Source organism: Pongo pygmaeus, chromosome 14 (assembly GCF_028885625.2).
Source record: "Pongo pygmaeus isolate AG05252 chromosome 14, NHGRI_mPonPyg2-v2.0_pri, whole genome shotgun sequence".
Taxonomy (NCBI): domain Eukaryota; kingdom Metazoa; phylum Chordata; class Mammalia; order Primates; family Hominidae; genus Pongo; species Pongo pygmaeus.
Window position 1 is genome coordinate 49,830,865 of NC_072387.2, and position 27,757 is coordinate 49,858,621.

At 39.0% G+C, this 27,757-nt stretch overlaps 1 protein-coding gene across 2 annotated transcripts in view; it reads right to left on the bottom strand.

Annotated features, from left to right (window-relative positions):
* MTRF1 (mitochondrial translation release factor 1) overlaps positions 1-14,405 on the bottom strand; it is a 47,919-nt gene extending 33,514 nt beyond the window's left edge. The window contains exons 1-7 of one of the 2 annotated variants that reach the window (XM_054446580.2): positions 14,051-14,405; positions 13,499-13,571; positions 12,576-12,771; positions 9,584-10,006; positions 3,639-3,730; positions 2,060-2,141; positions 1,756-1,863 (exon numbers count right to left, since the gene is read on the bottom strand). In XM_054446580.2, the coding sequence (XP_054302555.1) occupies positions 1,756-1,863; positions 2,060-2,141; positions 3,639-3,730; positions 9,584-9,998 (697 nt within the window). In that variant the 5' untranslated portion in view covers positions 9,999-10,006; positions 12,576-12,771; positions 13,499-13,571; positions 14,051-14,405. Of the gene's footprint in view, positions 1-1,755; positions 1,864-2,059; positions 2,142-3,638; positions 3,731-9,583; positions 10,007-12,575; positions 12,963-13,498; positions 13,572-14,050 lie in introns of those variants that run through there. The other variant, XM_054446581.2, reaches the window with a different exon arrangement.
* Positions 14,406-27,757: the final 13,352 nt, after the last annotated feature.

The following is a 27,757-nucleotide window of genomic DNA, read 5'->3' on the forward strand; positions in this document are numbered from 1 at the left end:
AGTCTTCTCAGCTAGAAAGATTAGACTCCCTGTGGCTCATCTCCTTTGTGTCAGAATAGAATAATGGGATGTAGTGCAGCTCTGGATCAAACAGACTAAAATGTAATCCCAGGATTGCCACTACTTATTGTGTAGTCTTGGATTAGTTACTTACTCTCTGAGCCTAGATCCTCATCTGTAAAATGAGATTAGTAATATCTATTTCACAAGGGTGTGAAGTTGTGCACACAGGACATCCTGGGTAAGCAACAGCCCCTCTCACATCTAGTTACCTAGCAAATTATGCCTATTCATCCTTTGCAGGTCTCTGACAGATAATTCTACTCCCCATTCTAACTCTTAGTCATATCTGGATTACTCTAATAACCTCTTTGCAGTCTGCATTAAATCTAGCCTTTCCATCCATCCATCCATCCATCCATCCATCCATCCATCCATCACTATTGTCAAAATAATCTCCTTAAAATATATATTTTATCAAATCATATTCTTATTAATGCAATTTTCAACAGCTTCCTATTGCCCATCAGTCAAAGCTGTTCAAAATCTATCCACTCAAACCTACTTCAGAGATTACTTCCCTGACAAGCTATAGGTAAACTGGCCTCCCCACTCCCTTCCCCACACACCAAGACCTCTCCCACCAGCATGCTGCTGCTCAGGTTGTTTTTTTCCCTCTGCACTCATGGATAATCCCCTTTCCTGACCACTGGTTGTATCTGAAATCTGTACCAAGTACAACTTCCTTATGCTGTATGCTGGTTCTTATTTCCCTTTACTGCTCAACTTACATGAATTCTGTCTCCCCACTTTGATAGTTTGTGGTTTATTATTGATGACTCCTCTGTCTACTACAATGTCTCATTGTGTAACCAAGCAGAGGAAAACTTTCAGAATGAGACAAATGAGAGATTATCATGTTTTGAATCAATATACTTGAGTATTTAAAGGTAAAGAACTGCACTGTTTGTCTATGTTGTATAAATTTTTTTTTTTTTTTTTTTTTGAGACAGTCTCGCTCTGTTGCCCAGGCTGGAGTGTACTGGCGTGATCTTGGCTCACTGCAACCTCCCCATCCCGGGTTCAAGTGATTCTCCTGCCTCAGCTTCTCGAGTAGTTGGGACTACAGGCACCTGCCACCATGCCCAGTTAATTTTTGTATTTTTAGTACAGTCAGGGTTTTGCCATGTTGGCCAGGCTTGTCTCAAACTCCTGACCTCAGCTGATCCACCCACCTCGGCCTCCCAGAGTGCTGGGATTACAGGCATGAACCATAGTGCCCAGCCGTTGTATAAATTTTTATCAGCCAAAAGAGAAGTTTCTTGAAAATAAAGACAAATGATTAACTTTTTCTGCATTCTCATAAAAATCAAACACATTAGCCACTTAGTCTAATTAGTAATACTTATTTTATAAATAAAGTTATTTAAAGTAAAAACCTTAATATACCTTTGCTTTCAACAACAGAGAAAAATGATTTTGAGGCAAGATACGTATCTAAGTTCCTCAGGGGAATTTTCTCTAATTCACATATTTCTCCCTAAGCAAATGCTTCCCTCCTTTCTACCCTCTTCTCCTAGCTAACAATTCTACTAAGTAAATAGTAAGCCACTGTGATTGATGAGCCTATGCCACAGTATTTAGTAGATATACACCAAAAGTTTCAAAAAAAAATGGGACAATATGGTTCTAATCAAGATCAGAGGTAAAATAATTTTCAGTATCACCTATGGGCAAATTCCTCAATATGCCTACCATAATCTGCTGGTGTGTAGTTCAGAAGTTCAAATTGCCAGTGTTTATAGCACGAATAATTCTGGTACATGTCAAATATTTCTCGGGTAAATTGTTGGCAGATGTCACCTAAAACAAAATACGAAAAATATTTAGTCAGAACAAATTTCAGAAAGTCATCCTTAAAACTAAGTCCTTTAGGAAATAAAGAATAACTATTTCCAAATTTAAATACATTTAACGGACTTTTAAAGTTAGTGTTATCAAATAAGGTAAAATTCAAGGACTTTTTAGATCATTTAAATAATAAAGTAAGTTTACTGACCTCCAGTAGTCCTTCCAGCTGCCACCTCTAAAATAACATCATTTTTGTCATATTTCTCCTTTGGCACAAGGCTCTGGAAAAGCTGGAATAAAAATCAGCATTTGTGTGTATATTTTCCCCAGTACACTATTACTGAATTTAAATAAAGGCCCGAAAAACATTGAAAAAATCAATAATTGGCAAAATCATATAGTATCCCAAACAGGGTATTCCAAAAATGCTATAATAAGTAGAACTAATTAGACCTAAAATAGGTGATCAATTCATGTTAACAATGGAGTTACTTGTCAGTATATTTTCTGCACTGTTACCAGATTATCTTAATTTTCTAGAATGCAGAAGTTCAGATCAAAGTCCAGAGTGTTCCATTCAATTTTCTTCAGATTTTGGCTCTTATAATTAGTTCTGAACAGTAGCTTCTTTCATCTAATGAATGAAGCAAGGCTTTGAAAGTCTTCACTTTGAGAAACGATTTCATATTATCTCCTGCTGTAACTGACAGCAGACACCAACCATGCTGTGCCTTCTCAGCAGAGTCGCTCTAATTAAAGACTATGTTGAGGGCTCCCAAGATAAGGCTCAAAATGAGTTTCTCAGCTGTGACCAGAAAAAAAAAGGGCTTCCTAATAAAGAAAGTAACCAACTTTCCTCTTAAGAAGAAAAGGGAAGTAATTTAATTATTACTAAAAGGTTTTTCAAATCAAACTAAAAGTACCTATGTGTCATGACTCTCCCTACTGCCAATTTCTGAAATACTCCATCTCTGCTAGAAATGATATAGTCTATGGGAGAGAAAATCAGACTAAGAGTCAGACATCTTCTGCCTTTGATTAACTGGTTCAATTTGTAATAAAAATAACTGATATCCCATGTAACCTCCCCCTTAACTTTTCAAAAAGCCCCTCTCTTGGATTCCCAGAGTAACAAAGACTGAAGGTAGGAGGATGGCAAATGTGACAGAGGGAAACATGGTATACAGTAGTGTGTTCTTCATTGTCTTTGTAGACAAACCATCCATTAAGCAAGAAGGAAAAGAGACTACTATGGAAGGGAAATCTTCCATTTCCATGTCTAGGAGATATCAGCTGATGCTGATACAGTATCATGAACCCTAAGAGGCTCCAGTATGCCACACCCTTACTAGACCTAACTAAAGATGTGTGTTAACCAACTATTTCTACACCTTTGGATTCATTCCATTCTATCCAGAGTGCAAATTTCCAATCCTTAATTAACAGCCACCATGAACTCCTCCTCCTCTTCTCACTCTTAAAATCCTCTGACTCTCCCCTGTGGTGAACTAAATTTCTTTACCAGCATGTATTCTCTTGCTTAACAAGTTAACAGACTCAACTTTGAATTTTTTTTTTTTTTTTACCCTGGGAGTCTTTATTATTTGACATCGTAATTTCTTCATTCTCATTCTGCAGCAAATTATAGGAGACCAGCTTGATCACTTATCATAAGAGAACACTTAAAACAGTGTTTGGAAACCACTTTGAGCACCGAAGCAGAGTCTAGCAAAAACAGCATTCCTTTATACAGCACTACTGAAACTAGTCGACCTCTGAAAACCTACCTCATTGTACAACATGTTGATTTTTTGATCAATGGCTTGCCTTTCTTCCAGTGCAAGTTCTTGTAACTGCTTTTCATCTTGTTTATTTAGGCCTAAAAGTCAGAAACAGAAATAATGATAAAGTTTTTAAATACTTACAGAGAAACTCCTAAGTAGCCATGTTCCTCTTTGGCTACTAAGTTTTATTTCAGTTGCAAAGGCAAGGGATTATACAAAGGAACATTCAGAATATTTGGAGAATGTCAATTAACAAGTATTTGCTAAGCATTTCCAAAAAACTCAATGTGAAAAGCAATATAATCGTGCCTCCCAAAACCTTGTTTTTTTTTTTTTAAAGGTAAAATAGCTCAAAACATTTCATGTCTAAACAAATCAATCTATTAACAGTAGTAACAAAAATATGCTTAATATACAAACCCACATTTACAAAGCTTGTTATTTGAATGTCTATAATTATATAAATTGGTGATTAATCAAACAGGTTTAAAAAGCTACTAGCTAATTAAATATAAACCCAAATAAGACAAGATTTGGAGCAAACTGGAGTGAGCATTTCCTGTCCAAAGGTAGCAGCTGTAACTCAGCATACTGTGACATGGTCCAGCATAGCTACAACTTCCATATCATCCAAGAGAAGTCAGAAATAAGAATTCTTAAAATCTCTTGATACATTCATACTCAGTTCACATTGTTTTTTTTTAAGAGAGATGAGGACTCACTATGTTGCCCAGGCTGGAGTAGCTATTCTCAGATGTGATCATGGCACACTACAGCCTCAAACTCCTGGACTCAAGCGATCTTCCTGCTTCAGCCTCCCAGGTAGCTGAGAATATAGGTGCATGCCACTGTGCCTGGCTTAGCACGGTACTTTAAAATACATATCATGGCCAGGTGTGGTGGCTCATGCGTGTAATCCCAGCACTTTGGGAGGCCAAGGCAGGCAGATCACTTGAGGTCAGAAGTTCGAGACCAGCCTGGCCAAAGTGGTGAAATCCCATCTCTACTAAAAATGCAAAAATTATACAGGCATGGTGGTGCACGCGTGTACCCCTAGCTACTCGGGAGGCTGAGGCAGGAGAATTGCTTGAACCCAGGAGGTGGAGGTTGCGGTGACCCAAGGTCACGCCACTGCACTCCAGCCTGGGTGACAGAGAAAGACTCTGTCTTAAAAAAAATAAAATACATATCACGTGTGTCAGACAAAACATACATTTTTGTAACCTGTCCTGTATGGAGAAAATGGGCCTTTTTCTGTTATTTCCAAAGCAGAAAGTTAAATCATGGAACTCTAGCAAAACAAGATAACAATGATCTAGTTATTGACCAAGGATGGTAGACCTCATGACCTTTGACTCCACTGCTTTAGAGGCTTGGAGACTTTATTTGTCAGTGGCCATTGCTGCAATTTGAGGTAAAAAATTCTGACCCTTAATAATAATTATAAAGAAAATAGAAATGAAGAATCACAATTATAAAGAAGAGAAGACTCTTTTAAATTATTCTCTAGTCATGGAAGTCATTAGGGTCTGGTCGGATTCCGTGCCTCATTCTAGCTTTCAACATTTAACATTTTGCTAGACACTCTGCTAGTTGCTGGGGAGACAAGGAAGAAAAAAACATGGCTTCAGGCCTCAAGTGGCCCAGTCTGGTGGCAAACACATACACATGATTACAATATGTGATGGGGGAGTGCCAGTGTGCCATGGGGGCATAAATGAAGGGGACTAAACCAGACTTTAGCAGTTAATGAGAGCTTCCTGGCTAAGGTGTCATCAGAACTAATTCTAATTATGGATCATCTGTTGTAGAATTTTTTTTTTTTTGAGATGGAGTCTCGCTCTGTTGCCCAGGCTAGAGTGTAGTGGCGTGATCTCGACTCATTGCAACCTCTGTCTCCCAGGTTCAAGCAATTCTCCTGCCTCAGCCTCCCGAGTAGTTGGGATTACAGGCATGCACCACCACACCCAGCTAATTTTTGTATTTTTAGTAGAGACAGGGTTTCACCATGTTGGCCAGGCTGGTCTTGATCTCCTGACCTCCTTATCCACCCACCTCGGCCTCCCAAAGTACTGGGATTACAGGCATGAGCCACCGCACCCGGCCTGTTGTAGAATTTTAATGTCACCACTAGTACCACATTGTGCACATATGCCACAAATGGAAATCAGGCTGACATTACTTAATAGATATCTGCTGATTCAAAGGTATCAGAAAAACTTTCTGATTTGCAATCATATAAAATTATTTTTGTGTTCTCTTATTATTTGCTGTAAACCCGTAGAATCCGTCTAATTCAATTTCATTATATCAACAAAGATTCGAGAACCTATTATGTCCCATGTTTCATGCTACAGAAGATAGAAAAATGAGTAAGACACAGGACCTGACCTTGAAGAAGAGACAATGGCGTTAGGGGCTTAGGTTAAGATAGTTACATAAAGGATTATAATACAAAACAGAGAAAGGTAACCACACTTGTTTTGCAAAGGGTACTGAAGCCAAAGTATGACATCTCAGCCAAGCTTTGTAAGAGGATTGGCTTTTAACAAGGTGAAACAGGTATGTTAACAATGTGGGCAAAGATACAGACATGGGACAGCACGAATATATCCAGAGAATGGCAAGTTGTCTGTTTTGGTTGGAAGGCAGAATATGCAAAGAGAATTAACACAGTACACGGAGAGGCTGGGGTTACTCTGCAGGAGCTTTTAAATACCAAATCAAGAAATCTCTACTTATAGACAATGGGAACAGGTGAGTAACATGAATAAGATTGTACTTGAACTGGAACGCCTAGAGGTAGGGCTACAAGTTAGGAATTGATTGCAATCAGCTAAGTCAGAGATGTAATGCAGATATAAATTAGTGGAAGGAATACAAGGGGACTCATGCAAGATACATCACAGAGGTAGACCCTACTGGACTTTGAATCATCCATCAAGCAGTGGATAAGAGCAGAGGCTTTGGAATCTCATTGCTTGGGTTCAAATCCTTGCTTCTCCCCTCGCTGGCTGAGTGATCTTTGCAAATTTAACTTTCAATTTCCTCATCTATAAAATGTATAAAATGAGGGAAAACACAGGCTGGGCAACACAGTGAGACCTCATCTTTACTAAAAATAAAAAAAATAGCTGGGAATGGTTGCATACACCTGTAGTCCCAGCTACTTGGGAGGCTGAGGTTGGAGGATTGCTTGAGTCCAGGAGTTCAAGGTTAAAGTGAGCTATGATTATGCTACTGCATTCCAACCTGGGCCACAGAGCAAGACTCTGTCTCTTGAAAAAAAACAAAAAGGGGGAGGGGGAATAATCATATATCCTACCTCATAAGGTTACCTGAGCATTCAAATGAGATAATATTTGTAAAGCACTGAGCTTAGTGCCTAGCACATAAAAGGACTTTGTAAATGTAGCTATTATTACTATTATTATAGAAAAATTGTAGAGGTAGTAGAGCCTTTAGAAATGATGTAATCCAATCTAATATTATACATGATACAACCAAGGCTGAAAGAAGTTATGCCAATTTAATTAGAATGCATTTCGTAAACTTCTACTATATACAAACAACCTTCTCAAAACTAATTAATTACAAATCTGTGTGGCATTATGCAAAAGAGTAAAAAATATCTCCATTAAACCTACGTAAGAGACTTGGGGTACCATCAATAGAAGGCAGAAAAATGGAAGGCTTCAAAAATCCAGGACTTTACAGGTATAACAGTGACTGGCCTGTATATCACATAATACTGCTAAGGCTAAATGAAACAAGATGAAGCACAGAAGAAAATCTAGAAACTAAAAAGTTAATAGCCAAATCTGGATAAATGTTGAATCATAGGTTAGTTCATTAAACTTTTCTCTCAACTTCTGTATAAAAATTTTCGAAAATTTTCATAAGAGAAAAAATGTAGAGGCAATAGCAGTATTGAGAAACACTAAAATAAAAAACTAAGATAAAAAATAGCCGGTAGTCCCAGCTACTCAGAAGGCTGAGGCAGGAGGATTGTTTGAGCCCCGGAGTTAGAGTGAGGGACCATCCCTTAAAAAAAAAAAGATAAAAAATAAATACACCATATACAAAAATAACTAAAATAGATCAAAGACCTAAATGCATGAGATAAAAATAAAAAATACGTCACTCTTATAAGAAAACACAGATGTAAACCTTTGTGACCTTAGATTAGGCAATTTTCTTAGACATGACTCCCAAAACTCAAGCAACAAGAGAAAAAAAGATAAATTGGACATCATCAAAATTTAAAAATATCATGCTTCAAAAGACAGTATCAAAAAAGTGAAGAGAAAAACCACAGAATGGGAAATTTTTGCAAATCATATATCTGATCATGGACTTCTATCTAGAATATAAAGACCACTCACAACTCAATAATGAAAAGACAATTAAATTTAGAAACTGGCAAAGGATCTGAACAGTCATTTCTCCCAAGATGATACATAAATGGCCAAATAAGCACCAGAAAAGATGCTCAACATCATTAATCCTCAGGAAAATGCAAATCAAAACCACAATAACATACCACTTCACACTCATAGGATGGCAATAATTGAAAGGGCGGATAATAAGTGTTGGCAAGTACGTGGAGAAAAATGAACCCTCATACACTGTGTGTAGAGCTGTAAAATCGTTTTAGTCACTTTGGAAAACAGTCTGGCAGTTCCTCAAAAGGTTAAACACAGAGTTACCACATGAACCAGCAATCTATGTCCACAAAACAACTTATACACAAAAGTTCACAGTATCATTATTTATAATAACCAAAAAGTGGAAACAACTCAATGTTCATCAACTGATGAATGGATAAATAAAATGTGGTATATCCATACAATGGAATATAATTCAGTAATGAAAAGAAATAAAGTACTGGCTGGGCATGGTGGCTCATGCCTGTAATCCCAGCACGTTGGGAGGCCAAGGTGGGTGGATCACTTGTGGTCAGGAGTTTGAGACCAGCCTGGCCAACATGGTGAAACCCCGTCTCCACTGAAATACAAAAAAAATTAGCTGGGCATGGTGGCAGGCGCCTGTAGTCCCAGCTACTTGGGAGGCTGAGGTGGGAGAATCGCTTGAACCCAGGAGGCAGAGGTTGCAGTGAGCTGAGATTGCGCCACTGCACTCCAGCCTGGGTGACAGAGCAAGACTCTGTCTCAAAAAAAATAAAAATAAAAAATAAAGCTTCCTTCTTGGCTCCACTAACGCGTAGTCCTCTCCAGGAAGCTTTACCCAATCAATCCAGGCTGGTTTGAGTGCCCTCTCCTCTTTGCTCCCATGAAACTGTGCCTTCCTCTAGTAGAGCAGGTCTCACATTATAAACAATACTTAAATAAGTTTCTCTCACTGGACCACAGAAGCCCATTGATGGGGTAGGAACTGTATGTGTAGCCCTAGTATGTAGGTACAGTGCTCAATAAAGGTCTGCTCAATAAAATAAAGCTTCTGAAAAGACCAACATTTTGTCTCCCAGACCTTGAGACCATGGGAAGTACCACGAGGAGCCTGGTTACTTAGTAGAGTTGATCTTTAGTAGCTAAAGTGTGTCAAACACTCTGGGTACAGAGTCCTGTTCTTTCCAAGTGTTGAGCTTATTACTTGTAGGTTTTTTAAAAGACTGAGTTCAGGCCAGCCTCAGTGGCTCGGTGGCTATAATCACATCGCTTTGGAAAGCCCTGGCACAATAGTCCTAGCTACTCAGGATGCTGAAGTGGGAGGCCAGGACTTACAGGTTACAGTGAGCTACGATTGAGTCACTGCACTCCTGCCTGGGCAACAAGTGGGACCCTGCTTCTGTGGAAAAAAAAAAACAAAGACTAAGTTCAATAAAGCTTTAACTCAGAAAATCAAATCTGTACTTACACACACGCATATAAGTGTGTGGTTTTTTTTTCATAGCCCTTATGCAGGACACATAAGTATCTTTTACCTACTTTTACACATGGATTCTAATTCTTCAATTGCTTGTTCAGTCTCCTGGATTTCTTGGTAAATGGCTGCAAGAGGTGCCAACTCAGCACGCCTTCTGTTCAAGGACCTTTGGTTCTCTTCATTCACAGGGATATGCTGCAGACATTGCTCAAGTGTTTGGTACTCCTTACTCAGGTTCTCCATATATTTCTGTAGTGCTTTATGCTTCCAGAGCATCTTAGTGTCTTGATGGCAATATCTCCTGGACCAATTCTTACTTAACAGATGAAGAATGCAATTCCTGTTTTGTCTAAAAACTTGCAGCCTTATATCAAGATGTATCTGTCTAAATTGATGAGAATGGAGCTGGATGTGACACTGGAGGTAACCATTAAGAGATGGATGTCTAAAAAGCCAAACACACAGGTGACGATTCATCTCAGCATCTGAAATACAATAAACACAGTCTTTAAAAAAAAATCAGCTCTAAAGATACATGCATAATAAACCTGGAAGGAACATCAAGAAATCTTGTTTCATTTACTGCCTCAGACAGCTCCACAGTCTTAAAATTCAACTGCTGGTCGGCAGTGGTGGCTCACGCCGGTAATCCCAGCACTTTGGGAGGCTGAGGCGGGCGGATCACCTGAGGGCAGGAGTTCGAGACCAGCCCGGCCAACATGGTGAAACCCTGTCTCTACTAAAAATACAAAAATTATCCAGGTGTGGTGGCAGGCACCTGTAATCCCAGCTACTCGGGAGTGTGAGGCAGCAGAATTGCCTGAACCCAGGAGGCAGAGGTTGCAGTGAGCCGAGATCATGCCATTGCACTCCAGCCTGGGAGACAAGAGCAAGACTTCGTCCCAAAAAAAAAAATTCAGCTGCCTACAGAAAGAACATAATTCTTCAAATGTATGAATAACATATTAAAATAAATAAAAACAGCACTGCTTCCTACCTGTTCAACATATATAATTAACTGAAGCATATGAGTAGGAGTACAACTAACAAATATATCAATTGAATGAGTTAAGTCAGTTATTTTCTAGAAAGTATCTAGAATCTAGAATTGAGTGTGTAAACAAGCTCTTGAAAGCTATGAAAACATACAAACTTAAGGCGGTTCATAAAGTCATTTTCTAAAGTTTGAAGAAAATATTATTATTATCTTGTATAATTCTTTAACTTTAAGGATATAGATATCCAAGGAAGTCAAGTAACTTAATCATGACTATTCAGTCGGCTGGACAGAGACAGAGCTGGTATTAGAATGTAAGTTGCCTGTTCAGGACTCAGTAATTTTCACTCTCAATTCTGCAATCACTTTTCAAAAATGCTTCCCTTTTAGCTGAGATCCTAAAGGAAGAAAAGTTCAAGTATCAATAGACCAAGAAAGTAGGGCCGGTGAAAAGCTCTACAATTATATTAAATGGTGACAATTATATTAAGCAAGAAAAGCAAGGAACAAAATAGAATCTCAATTACATTTAAAAAATATTCTACAATATATGGTATACATGTAAAAAAAAAAAAAAAGCACATAGAGTATTTTTTAAAAAGAAAGTTAAATAAGAAACATACCAAAATGTGCCGAGCGCAGTGGCTCACGCCTGTAATCCTGCCACTCTGGGAGGCCGAGGCGGGCAGATCATATGAGGTCAGGAGTTCGAGACCAGCCTGGCCAACATGGGAAAACCCCGTCTCCACTAAAAATACCAAAAAAATTAGCTGAGCGTGATGGCACACACCTGTAGTCCTAGCTGCTCGGGAAGCTGAGGCAGGAGAAGCGCTTGAACCTGGGAGGCAGAGGTTGCAGTGAACTGAGATCGCACCACTGCACTCCAGCGTGGGCGACAAAGCAACACGCCGTCTCAAAAAAAAAAAAAAAAAAAGAAACATACCAAAATGTTAATAAAATGATCTCTAGTTGTGAGATTATGAATACCTTTTGCTTGCTATTTTTTCTACTTTTCAGTGTTTTCCAAGTTTCTTGCACATATAGCATGGAATACTTTCATAATCATAAAAAAAGATTAGTTAAAAAAATTACAGGTTAGGTGAAATTGGCTGTGTACAATAATTTTCTGTTCTCCTCCCCTCCAACAGAGATAATCAAGAGCTAACAAAAGTACACAATGGTCTTACTGAGTAAGAAAGGGAAAATATAAAGTGTTCTTAGAAAAACTCTAAGGTTCAAAGTTGAAATAAGGGTCAAGCCACGCACAGTAGCATGCACCTATTGTCCCAGCTACCCAGGAGACTGAGGCAGGAGGATCACTTGAGCCAAGGAGTTCAAGGCCAGCCTGGGCAACACAGTGAGACTCAACTCAAAAAAAGAAGGATCAACATTTATCAAAATCAAACTTTACTGTCTCCAGTGATCCTACTATGCTAGGAGGTGCATTGATATATTAGCTCATTTGTTCACTATAAGTGTGTTAACTTAGCATTATCACCTAGGAAATAAACCATTCAGAATGGTCTTTAAAATAGTCAGTTTCCAGAGTTCTACTGATAGATTTTAGGATACTGCATCACATTATTAAAAGAACTGTTGAAGAAAGCACCAATGGCCAGCTGTCACAAACGTTACACTCCACCACCCCCGTATTTCAAGCACGTTAGAGAAAGTGTATCCATTTGCTAACAGACAGAATAAAAGGATGACAAATATATGTTTGTACGAATACTTATTGCTAAAATTTCCATTTTAGGAACAGTAGTAGAATGCATAATTTTCAAGGTCTTGAATCTCAACATTAAGGAAAACAAAACAAAACGTTTACTCTCCAAGGTTAACTACACCTGAGAACAGCACGACTTCTCCATTACCCATCACAGTAACAGTATTACTCTGATGCTTTGGGGAAAGTTCTGAGTGTAGGCAGGTCAGAAGCGACAGCCCGCGGCGCAGCAGCACGGGCAAACCATGCTGTGTAACTCAGTATATGGAGTGATTCCACAAAGAGGCAATACAGGAGGCGGCGGGGAAGATCAGGAAAGAACTGTGAGTACCTCAGAAAAAGAAGAATACACGTTAGGTCTCTTTACTGAGGTCGGAAGCTTCCGAGACCCGCCACATTTCAGCCCGACAAACCGAGATCACGTTCACTTCCTGGTTCACTTCTTCCGGGTTAACGCACGCTCCCGGCCCCTCCTCCGCCACGACCGGTCTCCGAAGGAGTTGTCCTCGAGCATGCCTAACAATGGACTAAAATGACAAAAATGAGCTAAATGAGAAAAATGACAAAACGAGAATGAAATTGTTATCAGACAACCGCCCCCGTGCCGTCGTTATCCAGAGCGTGAGCCCAGAGCGGGGGTGGAGATGGTGGGAGGGAGGGAGGGAGGGGCCAAGGTGGGACTAAACTACAACTCCCAGAGCGCCCGCCAAAGAATCCTGGGAGTTGTAGTTTACCTTGCGGCAGCCTCCAACCCCCCCTCCACTATCTATCTAGCCAAATGTGGAGTTTTTGGTTTTCACCGTTAACTGCAAACCTAGAAGAGAGATTCTTTACGATTCTGATTAAGAGATCAAGATTTAGAACATATTGCATGTGAAATTACAATAATTTCCCTATATATTAGAAGCCCCTAAAGCACTGTTTTCTGATATTTTAAAAAAATAAAGACTCCTTTTACATCATCCACAAATGTAGAAGATTCTGCGTGTAGTTTCTATACTTTCAGCTTCCATTGCTTCAGAAAATACCTAATGACTAAAGGATAATACAAATAAATTTGTATTTTAAAAGTAGTAACAGCCCCAAAAGTTAGGAGACCATGTATTTCCACATGTTAGTGATTTTATAATGTTCTTTGCACGTGGGAATGTAGGGGCTCAACCTAGATTCATAGCTTATGAACCACTGATTAAGTGAAGAATGAAAACTCAAGTTAATAAACAATTGCAGGAAAATGCAAGCATATTGTCCTACTTTGACTAATCCAGTGGGATCCAGCCCTTGGCTATCACATTTACAGTCTATCTCCATGACTCAATTTTTCTTCCTGAAAGAAAAGGCAAAAAATGTACCATATTACTGACTTTACAGAGTATTTTCTTAGATTATAATCACATACATAGAAAGGAGAATTAGCTATATATGCAAAATAATATCTAACGTTTATAACCAACTTCAAGTTACCTACTTCTAGGTACTATGTACTAAATACTGTTCTAAATGGTTTTACCCTATTAATTCATTTAATTTTTACAACCTTAAAATACTCATTTTGCAGAGGACAAAATTAAGGCACACAGAGCTAAAGTAACTACTCCAAGGTAAAAAACAGTAAGTGATAGAGCCAAGACTCAATTAAGGCAATCTGCTTTAATGATCTGTGGCTCCTAAGCTCTGATATAGGGCCTGCCTGCTCCAAAAAAGAAAAAACCTTCAATCATGTATTCAATAAATACTAAACACCAGTTATGTGCTATTCACTATTCTAGTCATGAGAATTTAGCAATGAACAGAAAAGACAAAAACCTTTTCCCACATGGAGCTTATGTTCCAGTAGGGGAAAAGTTCCAAAGGATCTACATAAAGTCGTTCTCCTAAGTTATCCAAAAAGTTCTTTATTTATTCTGATTTGTGCTTTCAGCTATATAACTTGAGTTATATATATAAAGCTTTATTCTCCTTAAAAAATTAGTCTTAGTCAGGCGTGGTGGTTCACGCCTGTAATCCTAGCACTTTGGGAGGCCGAGCCTGGCGGATCACCTGAGGTCAGGAGTTCGAAACCAGCCTGACCAACATGGAGAAACCCCATCTCTACTAAAAATACAAAATTAGCTGGGCGTGGTGGCGCATGCCTGTAATCCCAGCTACTCGGAGGCTGAGGCAGGAGAATTGCTTGAACCCGGGAGACAGAGGTGGCAGTGAGCCAAGATTGTGACATTGCACTCCAGCCTTAGCAACAAGAGTGAAACTCCATCTCAAAAAAAAAAAAAAAGTAGTCTTACTGCTATGGACTGAATTGTTTATATTCATAATCATGTTCATATTACTAATATTTATTTTTAAAATTCATATATTGAAGCCCTAACCCCTCCAATACATGTGACTGTATTGGAGATAGGGCCTTTAAGGTGATTAAGGTTAGATGAGGTCATAAGAGGAGAGCCCTGACATAATAGGATTAGTGCCTTCCTAAAAAGACACCAGAGATCTTGCTCACTGTCCCTGCCCAAACAAAGAAGAGGTTATGTGAGTACACTGTGAGATGGTGGCCACCTACAAGCCAAGAGAAGAGGTATCAGACTGAAACCTACCTTGCTGCCACCTTGATCTTAGACTTCCCAATCTCACAAGAGGCTAAGAAACAAATTTCTGTTGTTTAGGCCACCCAGCTGGTGGTTTTGTGTTTTTTTTTTTTTTTTTGAGGCGGAGTCTCGCTCTGTCACCAGGCTGGAATGCAGTGGCCTGATCTTGGCTCACTGCAACCTCCGTCTCCCGGGTTCAAGCAATTCTCCTGCCTCAGCCTCCCGAGTAGCTGGGACTACAGGTGCACACCACCACGCCCAGCTAATTTTTGTATTTTTAGTAGAGATGGGGTTTCACCATGTTGGCCAGATGGTCTCAATCTCTTGACCTTGTGATCCGCCCACCTCAGCCTCCCAAAGTGCTGGGATTACAGGCGTGAGCCACCGCGCCTGGCTTTTTTTTTTTTTTTTTTTAAATAGAGATTGGGGTCTCACTATGTTGACTAGGCTGGTCTCAAACTCCCAGCCTCCTAAAATCCTGGGATTACAGGTGTGAGCTACTGCGCCTGGCCCAGTCTATGGTTTTTTGTTATGGCAGCCAAGTTGTTCTGACTATGCAGAACAACTTAGAAATTTAGAACTCGGGCTGGACATGGTGGCTCACACCTATAACCCCAGCACTTTGGGAGGCCAAGGCGGATGGATCACTTGAGGCCAGGAGTTTGAGACCAGCCTAGTCAACATGGTGAAACCCCATGTCTGCTAAAAATGCAAAAATTAGCCAAGCACGGTGACACGCACCTGTAATCCCAGCTACTCAGGAGGCTGAGACATGAGACTCACTTGAACCTGGGAAGTAGAGGCTGCAGTGAGCTATTGTGCCACCTTACCCCAGCCTGGGTGACAGAGCAAGATGCTATCTCAAAAACAAAAACAAAAACAAAACAAAAAACAGTGAGACTTTCTCTCTTAAGAAAATTACAGCTTTTTAATATTATCTAATGTCCAGTCAGTGTTCAAATTTCCCTGTGATGCCAGGTGCGGTGGTTCACACCTGTAATCTCAGCACTTTGGGAGGCCGAGGTGGGTGGATCACGAGGTCAGGAGATTGAGACCATCCTGGCTAACATGGTGAAACCCTGTCTCTTCTAAAAAAATACGAAAAATTAGCCAGGCATGGTGGCGGGTGCCTGTAGTCCCAGCTACTTGGGAGGCTGAGGCAGGAGAATGGCATGAACCCGGGAGGCGGAGTTTGCAGTGAGCCGAGATCAGGGGCCACTGCACTCCAGCCTGGCTGACAGAGCAAAACTCTGTCTCAAAAAAAAAAAAAAACAAATTTCCCAGTGTCAGATTTTTCTTCTCTTTTTTGTGGCATTTTGTTTGTTAATATCAGGATTCAAATAAAGTACATAGATTGCAATTGGTTATTATATTGTTGGTTTATTTTAATCTTTAGATTCTCCTTTTCTTCTTTTTTTTCCTTGCAATGTATTTGTTGAAGAAACTGGATCCTTAGCCCTGAGGAGTTTCACACAGTTAAGATTTTTCTAGACTTGTGGTATATCATGTGTCCTTTGTTCCCTGTATCTCCTGTAAACTGGTCTAGAAACTTGATCAAATTCAGGTTTAAATTGTTTTTGGCAAAACTACTTCATAGCTGTGGTTATGCTCTGTGGTTATGTGTACTTTGCTTATGGGAGGCCCTTAAAAGTTATGTCTTTTAAAATGATATTAGAAGCTCTTCATTGCCTAGATCCATTTTTTCACTAGGTGTGGCAAAATGGTGATATTTTATTACTCATTCTTCATTGATTAGCTAGAACCTCTCTAAAGAGAAATGTTGCTTCATCAGCTGTTGATTTTCTTTGCTTTGTCATTTTTAAAAAGAAAAATAAAAACTTTTCTAAAGTAAAAAAGTGATCAAAAGCCAGGTGCTGTGGCTCACACCTGTAATCCCAGCACTTTAGGGAGCCAAGGTGGGAAGATTACTTGAACTCAGGAGTTTGAGACCAGCCTGGGCAACCTGGCAAGACCTCACCTCTACAAATAAAAAAATTAGCCAGGTGTGGTTCTGTGTGCCTCTGGTCCCAGCTACTTGGGAGGCTGAAATGGGAAGATCACTTCAGCCTGGGAGGTCAAGGTTGTACTGAGCTGTGATTCACCACTGCATTCCAGCCTGGGCGACAGAGTGAGAAACTGTTGAGAAAAAAAAAAAAAGGTGATCAAATTAAAAAGCTTGCTTTCTGAACAATTTCTAGGATTTCTAATTTTTATTTTAATCTTATTATTATTATTTGTATTTTTGTAAAGAAGGGGTTTCATCATGTTGCCCAGCATCTTCAAACTGGTTGGCATCAGCTATTCCACTGAAATTCAGGATCTGAATTTCTTATTATTCTATGCTTTTTGTTATGGCAGCCAAGTTGTTCTGACTATGCAGAACAACTTAGAAATTTAGAACTCGGGCTGGGCATGGTGGCTCACACCTGTAACCCCAGCACTTTGGGAGGCCAAGGCAGGTGGATCACTTGAGGCCAGGAGTTTGAGACCAGCCTAGTCAACATGGTGAAACCCCATGTCTGCTAAAAATGCTAAAAACAAATTTCTTATTATTCTAATATCAGAGATCCTATCTATAAGAGCAATGGGGATGTAAATTAATCCTTAAACAAAAGCCTTATAATTCTAACATCAGAAATGCTATTGATTCAGGAATTAAGAAGAAATCACTTAGGCAGATAGTAATGGTATGGGAGTAACCAAACACCATTTCATATTTGACAATGCTTCCTGTGTAATTTTTGTACCAAATAAGCCAAATTATGTCATTTTTGGACTTTAGGGAAACTAATATCTTAAAGGATTAATTAGATCAAAAAAAGACTTAATTTATAATTTGATTTTAGAAAGTTTGTCAAATATCGAAGGTTTAAAAACATTTGATATCACAGATCATTATAAGTCATTCTCGGGAGGCTGAGGAAGGAGAATTACTTGAACCCGGGAGGTGAAGATTGCAGCAAGCTGAGATCACGTCACTGCACTCTAGCCTGGGTGACAGAGCAAGACTCTGTCTCAAAAAAAGATGAAAGAAAAGAAAAAGAAAACATTTCCTTTAGACCTTTAGGAAAACATTTTAGCATTAGGCTACAACAAACAGAACTCAAGGGGAAACAAAACTTATATGAGCTGAAAATGAATTGAAGAAGAGTGTTCCTATTTCACTCTTTAAAAGGGGAGAGAAAACCAAAAACAAGATGCAATAAAAGTTGAACTTTCTATTAAGAAAACTATAATCTGCTGTAATTTATTGAGTAAATCAATCCCTTAAGAAAATTAATTTTATTGTTCTAATTATTTAGTGTATAAGTGTTTTCTTTTTTTACATGAAGCCCAATCCCTAGAGAGACCATTATAATTTCTCATTAATTTTAGATAACTTGATCATATAAAAGTCTTTGGTTTTTTTTTCTTATAAATCCTATTCTTGTGACTTACACAGACCATTCATGACATGCTCGGACTTTCTGGTTTGACGTGCAATCCCTTTTTTTTTTAAAACAACCAGTCATTTTATTCTAGGACTAAATTTACCATACAAGATTGTTTCTTATATAAAATTATTTCTCTTTAAGCTTTCTTACCAAAAACAAAACCTCTTTATTTTTATAACTTCCTTTACACCTCACTTATTTCCTGGTTCCTTTTACCTTGTTTGTTTGTTTGTTTGTTTGTTTTTGAGATGGAGTTTTACTCTTTTCACCTAGACTGCAGTGCAATGGCATGATCTCGGCTCACTGCAACCTCTGCCTCTCGAGTTCAAGCAATTTTCCTGCCTCAGCTTCCCAAGTAGCTGGGATTACAGGTGTGTGCCACCACACCCAGCTAATTTTTGTATTTTTAGTGGAGACAGAGTTTCACCATGTTGGCCAGGCTGATCTTGAATTCCTGACCATGTGATCTGCCTGCCTTGGCTTCCCAAAGTACTGGGATTACAGGAATGAACAACCACACCCGCCCTTTTACCTTGTTTTGTACATAACCTTTAAATAAGCTTTCAATTAGACAAAAATTGTTCACTTTTTTAAAAAAGGACACACTTTATTAGAATGTTTTCCTACAATATATTTTTATTAGAAAATACCCAAATAACAAAATATCTATTATTTAATTTAATATAATTTTATATTCTAAATTATGAGTTTTTCTACATTTATCCCATTACATTTACCTAATTATTTTATTTTAATCATTTACCTATTTTAGTTATGAAAACTGTGATAGTCATGATTTAAAGTTATGAAACCGCCATTGCAAAATTATAACTGGGACAGTGAAAAAGATCTGACCTAACTGAGTCCATCTTGCTTCTAATCTCCAAGCTGTCCTTGTTCATTCCTGAGCGTAGGCCAAACTAACTTTGCGAGGAACTTAGTTTATAGTTTAGCTTTGAAACAAAGATAACAGTCCTTTCCCAAAACAAACTTTACTGCCTGTGGACTAGACTGCCTAAAGCCACAAGATTAGAAGTTATAGTAATCTTATTAAATTTAAGATGTAGCTATTTCCATTAAGCCAATATCAATGTCTTGTTTATTAAAAATTACATAGCAAAGTTTATTCTATTTTGGGCTGGGTTTATAGTTTTGTAACCCCTATGCAAAATTTTGAAACTTTATAGTATTTGGTTAGGATAATTGTGAAATTTCTTGATTAATAAATGCAAACAAAAATTTATGTTGGCAATTTTTATGACATTTCTAATATTACTTTACCAATAATTTCAAAGCTAGCTTATTTATTAAAGATTTTACTTAAGTTATGTAAACTTGAAAAAGCATTTAACTAGTCTTTTTTCTGATTAAAATATTTGATTCACATATTTTTATTTTCTTAAGTTAATTAATTAGAGCTCTTTTATTTTCAGTAGTGAAACATTGTGTACATAACACATAAATACATAGACATATTAGGGATGCTGATAGAAGTACATCTTACAGATTCATAAACAGCTTTTTTTCCTCTTTCAAATTCTTGATAACCTGTCTCACTACCCTAGGCAGTTGTTAGCTAAATAGCTTTAAATTTGCATATTAAAGGAAACAACTTAGGTAAAAATCAAACAGCAAAATTTACATGATAAGGTACAGAGAGAAAAGTCTGACGTGCTAGAGAAAAATTAAAATGAATTTAATTGCTAATTAAACATAAAACCATATAAATTATAAAGGCTTTTTATTTTTTCACTTAATTTTTTTTTTGAGACAAAATTTCACTCTTGTTGCCCAGGTTGGAGTGCAATGGTGTGATCTCAGCTCACTGTAACCTCTGCCTCCTGGGTTCAAGCTATTCTGCCTCAGCCTCTCAAGTAGCTGGGATTACAAGCATGCGCCACCATGCCCGGCTAATTTTTTGGATTTTTAGTAGAGATGGGGTTTCACCATGTTGGCCAGGCTGGTCTCGAACTCCTGACCTCAGGTCATCCACCCGCTTTAGCCTCCCAAAGTGCTGGGATTCTAGGTGTGAGCCACTGCTCCCAGCCCAAAGGCCTTTTAAATACACACACACACACACACACACACCATATAGCTTTTACTTCAAAACTTTAGACATGAGATAAATACAAATTCACTGGCTTGCAAAAAACCTGTTGAATCCAAACAGTGGTTTTTATTTTAATAGACAAATAACAGCAGATTTAAAGCAGGCAGAAAAGAAAATAGAGAAGAGAATTTAGGAACTCTAGAGTTTGCAGGTTGACCTTAGGGCTCTTTTTCCTTAATGTAAATGTGCACAAAGACCATACGACTTCCATTTTATATAAACTCTGGCAAGTATAGAAGCCATGAAACCTACAGAATGCTCAAAAGGGGGTCATTCTCCTTGCTTTCTCCTCATTCTTAGATTATTTGTTTCCCACTTTTTTTCTTAAAAGGAGGAACCGAGCTGTGGCCTAGGGTTTTTGTGTCGTGGATTGATGTGTGCTGCTTGTGGGCAGGACAACACAGTGTGTCACCACTGAGTCGTTTCCATCTTCTTTCATGTTTTAGTTTCTCTCTCCGAGGTCTATGATCTCCAAGAGGGCTTAAAACACCTGGTGATCAGCTCTTATATGCGTTTCCTGGACGAGCCTTTTTAAAAATTAATTTTTGTTTGGGATTTTCCAGTAGGGCCACTACACATCACAGGGGTCAACCCCCAAGACACTCCCACAAGGCCCCTGGTCGCCCAGGGGTGCCATTCTGCTGGGAGGAGCAAAAGCCCTTTCTCTTTGGAACTGAGAAAACTCAGTCTCTTGTTAACCTGTGAAAACGACTGTTCATTTCCTCATGCAAATGCACACAGACAAGCTGAATTGAGATCAACTTAAGGAGAAAAAGGAAAAGAGAAGACCCTTTAGAAAGCAGCTCTGAACTAGAATCAGGATCCTTAAACAACAACTTCCTAACCGAGGAAAAAAAAAAAACAGCCAAGACCACTTCCTGTAAACTGTGTTCAGCCACCCCTAACTTTGTAGCTCTCATCTGCCATTACACATGCCACAGTCAAATCCTCTCACAGTACAAAGTAATCTCTGGTACCCCCAAAACCAAAGAGATCAGGTCATGTAATACAGAAAAACAGAGCTTGAGACCTAAGAACAATCTGCTTATGACTCTTGAAACTTTTCAAAGAAAACAGAACACCACAAAAAGTGTCAGTGGTGCCTTTGTTCTGAATTCTTTACAGGGATTCAAGTCATTAAAAGCCTTCTTTAGATTTTTTTGGTACTGCAGATGGCAAAGGGGAAGGAGGTATAGGGTGGAAGAAAAACTAAATGAAAGAACATTTGCTTGTTTGTTTGTTTTAAAGATAGGAAGCAAACACAGAAACCAAGTGCATGATTTTTTGATTTTTGTTTTTCCTCTTTTGCAGCTGTGAGGAATTTTAGCCAAATTAGAGAGCCTTTATTACCCATATCTTGGAATTCTCACTCAGATTTGACCAAGTGAGGTAGAGTTGGTCAAATCTGATGAGAGAAAGACTGTAACAACAACAACAAAACCCAACAATATGATCACATCACTGAGCACTCTAATGGTAAGGAGAAATTAAGACCAGGTTATTGTTAAACTTCAGTTAAGACAAAATCCCAATTCAGCAACTTACCTAGGGATGAGTCTCAGGCTAAAGACTGCCTTCTACCATCCTAGAAGCAAGAAAAACACTTGAACTCATCTTCCCTGCTGTGTGCGAGTTCAAACTACATAAAGGATTTACTTACCTTCCATCATCATGGAAGCAGAAAATTTTGCCTTCCTTGTTGGAAGCAAGTAAAATGCCAAAAAAAGGCAGGCAGGGGCAGGGGGTGGGTAGTTGCACAGCAAAATAAGCTTTAGATCTTGACCAAATTTTGGGAGATCAGGGATTTTCTGGAGGGGTGCTCCCAGACCTCAGCAAATTGTCCCATGGATTTGAGCCACAAAATTAGCTCATGCTGGTACCAAGCACCAACAGGAAATTTGTCAAAGGTTAGAGGTATCTTCACTTGGAAGCCCTCCATGGTTACCAAAATGTGAACCCCAAATATCTGAGACAGGTCTCGGTTAATTTAGAAAGTTTATTTTGCCAAGATTGAGGACACGCACCTGTGAACCGGCCTCAGGAGGTCCTGATAACAAGTGCCCAAGGTGATCAGAGCATAGTTTGGTTTTATATGTTTTAGGGAGACATGAGACATCAATCAACATATGTAAGATGAGCTGGGTGTAATCCCAGCACTTTGGGAGGCTGAGGCAGGTGGATCACCTGAGGTCAGGAGTTTGAGACCAGCCTGATTAACATGGAGAAACCCCGTCTCTACTAAAAATACAAAATTAGCCGAGTGTGGTGGTGCACGCCTGCAATCCCAGCTGCTTGGGAGGCTGAGGTGGGAGAATCGCTTCAACCTGGGAGACGAAGGTTGCAGTGAGCCAAGATCACGCCATTGCACTCCAGCCTTGGCAATAAGAGTGAAACTCCGTCTCAAAAAAAAAAAAAAAAATGTAAGCTGAACATTGATTTGGTCTGGTAAGGTGGGGCAACTCAAAGCAAAGGTGGGACAACTCCAAGCTGGGAGGGAGCTTTCAGGTCATAGGTAGATAAGAGACAAATGATTGCATTCCTTCAGTTTCTGATTAGCCTCTCCAAAGGAGGCAATCAGATATCCATTTGTCTTAGTGAGCCCAGGGGTAACTTTGAATAGAATGGGAGGCAGTTCCCAGCTTGACTTTTCCCTTTAGCTTAGTGATTTGGGGGCCCTAAGATTTATTTTACTTTCACAGGAACAATGGGAATACATACAAACGGTCACTATCTGGTGCTATGTGACTTTTGGTTACAAGGAAGTAGGCTAAAGTGCTACTGGATTAATGGTTAATTATAACTATATTTCTGTCCAGAATTCTTGTTAACACTGTGAGGTGACTTTATTTATTTATTTTTTTAAATTTATTATTATTATACTTTAGGTTTTAGGGTACATGTGCACAATGTGCAGGTTAGTTACATATGTATACATGTGCCATGCTGGTGCACTTCACCCACTAACTCGTCATCTAGCATTAGGTATATCTCCCAATGCCATCCTTCCCCCCTCCCTTCACCCCACAACAGTCCCCAGAGTGTGATGATCCCCTTCCTGTGTCCATGTGTTCTCATTGTTCAATTCCCACCTATGAGTGAGAATATGCGGTGTTTGGTTTTTTGTTCTTGCGATAGTTTACTGAGAATGATGATTTCCAATTTCATCCATGTCCCTACAAAGGACATGAACTCATCATTTTTTATGGCTGCATAGTATTCCATGGTGTATATGTGCCACATTTTCTTAATCCAGTCTATCATTGTTGGACATTTGGGTTGGTTCCAAGTCCTTGCTATTGTGAATAGTGCCGCCATAAACATACGTGTGCATGTGTCTTTATAGCAGCATGATTTATAGTCCTTTGGGTATACACCCAGTAATGGGATGGCTGGGTCAAATGGAATTTCTAGTTCTAGATCCCTGAGGAATCGCCACACTGACTTCCACAAGGGTTGAACTAGTTTACAGTCCCACCAACAGTGTAAAAGTGTTCCTATTTCTCCACATCCTCTCCAGCACCTGTTGTTTCCTGACTTTTTAATGATTGCCATTATAACTGGCGTGAGATGGTATCTCATTGTGGTTTTGATTTGCATTTCTCTGATGGCCAGTGATGGTGAGCATTTTTTCATGTGTTTCTTGGCTGCATAAATGTCTTCTTTTGAGAAGTGTCTGTTCATGTCCTTTGCCCACTTTTTGATGGGGTTGTTTGTTTTTTTCTTGTAAATTTGTTGGAGTTCATTATAGATTCTGGATATTAGCCCTTTGTCAGATGAGTAGGTTGCGAAAATTTTCTCCCATTGTGCAGGTTGCCTGTTCACTCTGATGGTAGTTTCTTTTGCTGTGCAGAAGCTCCTTAGTTGAATTAGATCCCATTTGTCAATTTTGGCTTTTGTTGCCATTGCTTTTGGTGTTTTAGACATGAAGTCCTTTCTCATGCCTATGTCCTGAATGGTATTGCCTAGGTTTTCTTCTAGGGTTTTTATGGTTTTAGGTCTAATGTTTAAGTCTTTAATCCATCTTGAATTGATTTTTGTATAAGGTGTAAGGAAGGGATCCAGTTTCAGCTTTCTACATATGGCTAGCCAGTTTTCCCAGCACCATTTATTAAATAGGGAATCCTTTCCCCATTGCTTGTTTTTCTCAGGTTTGTCAAAGATCAGATAGTTGTAGATATGCGGCGTTATTTCTGAGGGCTCTGTTCTGTTCCATTGATCTATATCTCTGTTTTGGTACCAGTACCATGCTGTTTTGGTTACTGTAGCCTTGTAGTATAGTTTGAAGTCAGGTAGTGTGATGCCTCCAGCTTTGTTCTTTTGGCTTAGGATTGACTTGGCGGTGCAGGCTCTTTTTTGGTTCCATATGAACTTTGAAGTAGTTTTTTCCAATTCTGTGAAGAAAGTCATTGGTAGCTTGATGGAGATGGCATTGAATCTGTAAATTACCTTGGGCAGTATGGCCATTTTCACGATATTGATTCTTCCTACCCATGAGCGTGGAATGTTCTTCCATTTGTTTGTATCCTCTTTTATTTCCTTGAGCAGTGGTTTGTAGTTCTCCTTGAAGAGGTCCTTCACGTCCCTTGTAAGTTGGATTCCTAGGTATTTTATTCCTTTGAAGCAATTGTGAATGGGCGTTCACTCATGATTTGGCTCTCTGTTTGTCTGTTATTGGTGTATAAGAATGGTTGTGATTTTTGTACATTGATTTTGTATCCTGAGACTTTGCTGAAGTTGCTTATCAGCTTAAGGAGATTTTGGGCTGAGACAATGGGATTTTCTAGATATACTATCATGTCATCTGCAAACAGGGACAATTTGACTTCCTCTTTTCCTAATTGAATACCCTTTATTTCCTTCTCCTGCCTAATTGCCCTGGCCAGAACTTCCAACGCTATGTTGAATAGGAGTGGTGAGAGAGGGCATCCGTGTCTTGTGCCAGTTTTCAAAGGGAATGCTTCCAGTTTTTGCCCATTCAGTATGATATTGGCTGTGGGTTTGTCATAGATAGATCTTATTATTTTGAGATACGTCCCATCGATACCTAATTTATTGAGAGTTTTTAGCATGAAGGGTTGTTGAATTTTGTCAAAGGCCTTTTCTGCATCTATTGAGATAATCATGTGGTTTTTGTCTTTGGTTCTGTTTATATGCTGGATTACATTTATTGATTTGCATATATTGAACCAGCCTTGCATCCCAGGGATGAAGCCCACTTGATCATGGTGGATAAGCTTTTTGATGTGCTGCTGGATTCGGTTTGCCAGTATTTTATTGAGGATTTTTGCATCAGTGTTCATCAAGGATATTGGTCTAAAATTCTCTTTTTTGGTTGTGTCTCTGCCCAGCTTTGGTATCAGGATGATGCTGGCCTAATAAAATGAGTTAGGGAGGATTCCCTCTTTTTCTATTGATTGGAATAGTTTCAGAAGGAATGGTACCAGTTCCTCCTTGTACCTCTGGTAGAATTCGGCTGTGAATCCATCTGGTCCTGGACTTTTTTTGGTTGGTAAGCTATTGATTATTGCCACAATTTCAGCTCCTGTTATTGGTCTATTCAGAGATTCAACTTCTTCCTGGTTTAGTCTTGGCAGAGTGTATGTGTCGAGGAATTTATCCATTTCTTCTAGATTTTCTAGTTTATTTGCATAGAGGTGTTTGTAGTATTCTCTGATGGTAGTTTGTATTTCTGTGGGATTGGTGGTGATATCCCCTTTATCATTTTTTATTGCATCTATTTGATTCTTCTCTCTTTTCTTCTTTATTAATCTTGCTAGCAGTCTATCAATTTTGTTGATCCTTTCAAAAAACCAGCTCCTGGATTCATTACTTTTTTGAAGGGTTTTTTGTGTCTCTATTTCCTTCAGTTCTGCTCTGATTTTAGTTATTTCTTGCCTTCTGCTAGCTTTTGAATGTGTGTTCTCTTGCTTTTCTAGTTCTGTTAATTGTGATGTTAGGGTGTCAATTTTGGATCTTTCCTGCTTTCTCTTGTGGGCATTTAGTGCTATAAATTTCCCTCTACACACTGCTTTGAATGCATCCCAGAGATTCTGGTATGTTGTGTCTTGGTTCTCGTTGGTTTCAAAGAACATCTTCATTTCTGCCTTCATTTTGTTATGTACCCAGTAGTCATTCAGGAGCAGGTTGTTCAGTTTCCATGTAGTTGAGCGGTTTTGAGTGAGATTCTTACTCCTGAGTTCTAGCTTGATTGCACTGTGATCTGAGAGATAGTTTGTTATAATTTCTGTTCTTTTACATTTACTGAGGAGAGCTTTACTTCCAACTATGTGGTCAATTTTGGAATAGGTGTGGTGTGGTGCTGAAAAAAATGTATATTCTGTTGATTTGGGGTGGAGAGTTCTGTAGATGTCTATTAGGTCCGCTTGGTGCAGAGCTGAGTTCAATTCCTGGGTATCCTTGTTGACTTTCTGTCTCGTTGATCTGTCTAATGTTGACAGTGGGGTGTTAAAGTCTCCCATTATTATTGTGTGGGAGCCTAAGTCTCTTTGTAGGTCACTCAGGACTTGCTTATGAATCTGGGTGCTCCTGTATTGGGTGCATATATATTTAGGACAGTTAGCTCTTCTTGTTGAATTGATCCCTTTACCATTATGTAATGGCCTTCTTTGTCTCTTTGATCTTTGTTGGTTTAAAGTCTGTTTTATCAGAGACTGGGATTGCAACCCCTGCCTTTTTTTGTTTTCCATTTGCTTGGTAGATCTTCCTCTATCCCTTTATTTTGAGCCTATGTGTGTCTCCACACATGAGATGGGTTTCCTGAATACAGCACACTGATGGGTCTTGAGTCTTTATCCAATTTGCCAGTCTGTGTCTTTTAACTGGAGCATTTAGCCCATTTACATTTAAAGTTAATATTGTTATGTGTGAATTTGATCCTGTCATTATGATGTTAGCTGGTTATTTTGCTCGTTAGTTGATGCAGTTTCTTCCTAGCCTCGATGGTCTTTACAATTTGGCATGTTTTTGCAGTGGCTGGTACCAGTTGTTCCTTTCCATGTTTAGTGCTTCCTTCAGGAGCTCTTTTAGGGCAGGCCTGGTGGTGACAAAATCTCTCAGCATTTGCTTGTCTGTAAAGGATTTTATTTCTCCTTCACTTATGAAGCTTAGTTTGGCTGGATATGAAATTCTGGGTTGAAAATTCTTTTCTTTAAGAATGTTGAATATTGGCCCCCACTCTCTTCTGGCTTGTAGAGTTTCTGCTGAGAGATATGCTGTTAGTCTGATGGGCTTCGCTTTGAGGGTAACCCGACCTTTCTCTCTGGCTGCCCTTAACATTTTTTCCTTCATTTCAACTTTGGTGAATCTGACAATTATGTGTCTTGGAGTTGCTCTTCTCGAGCAGTATCTTTGTGGCATTCTCTGTATT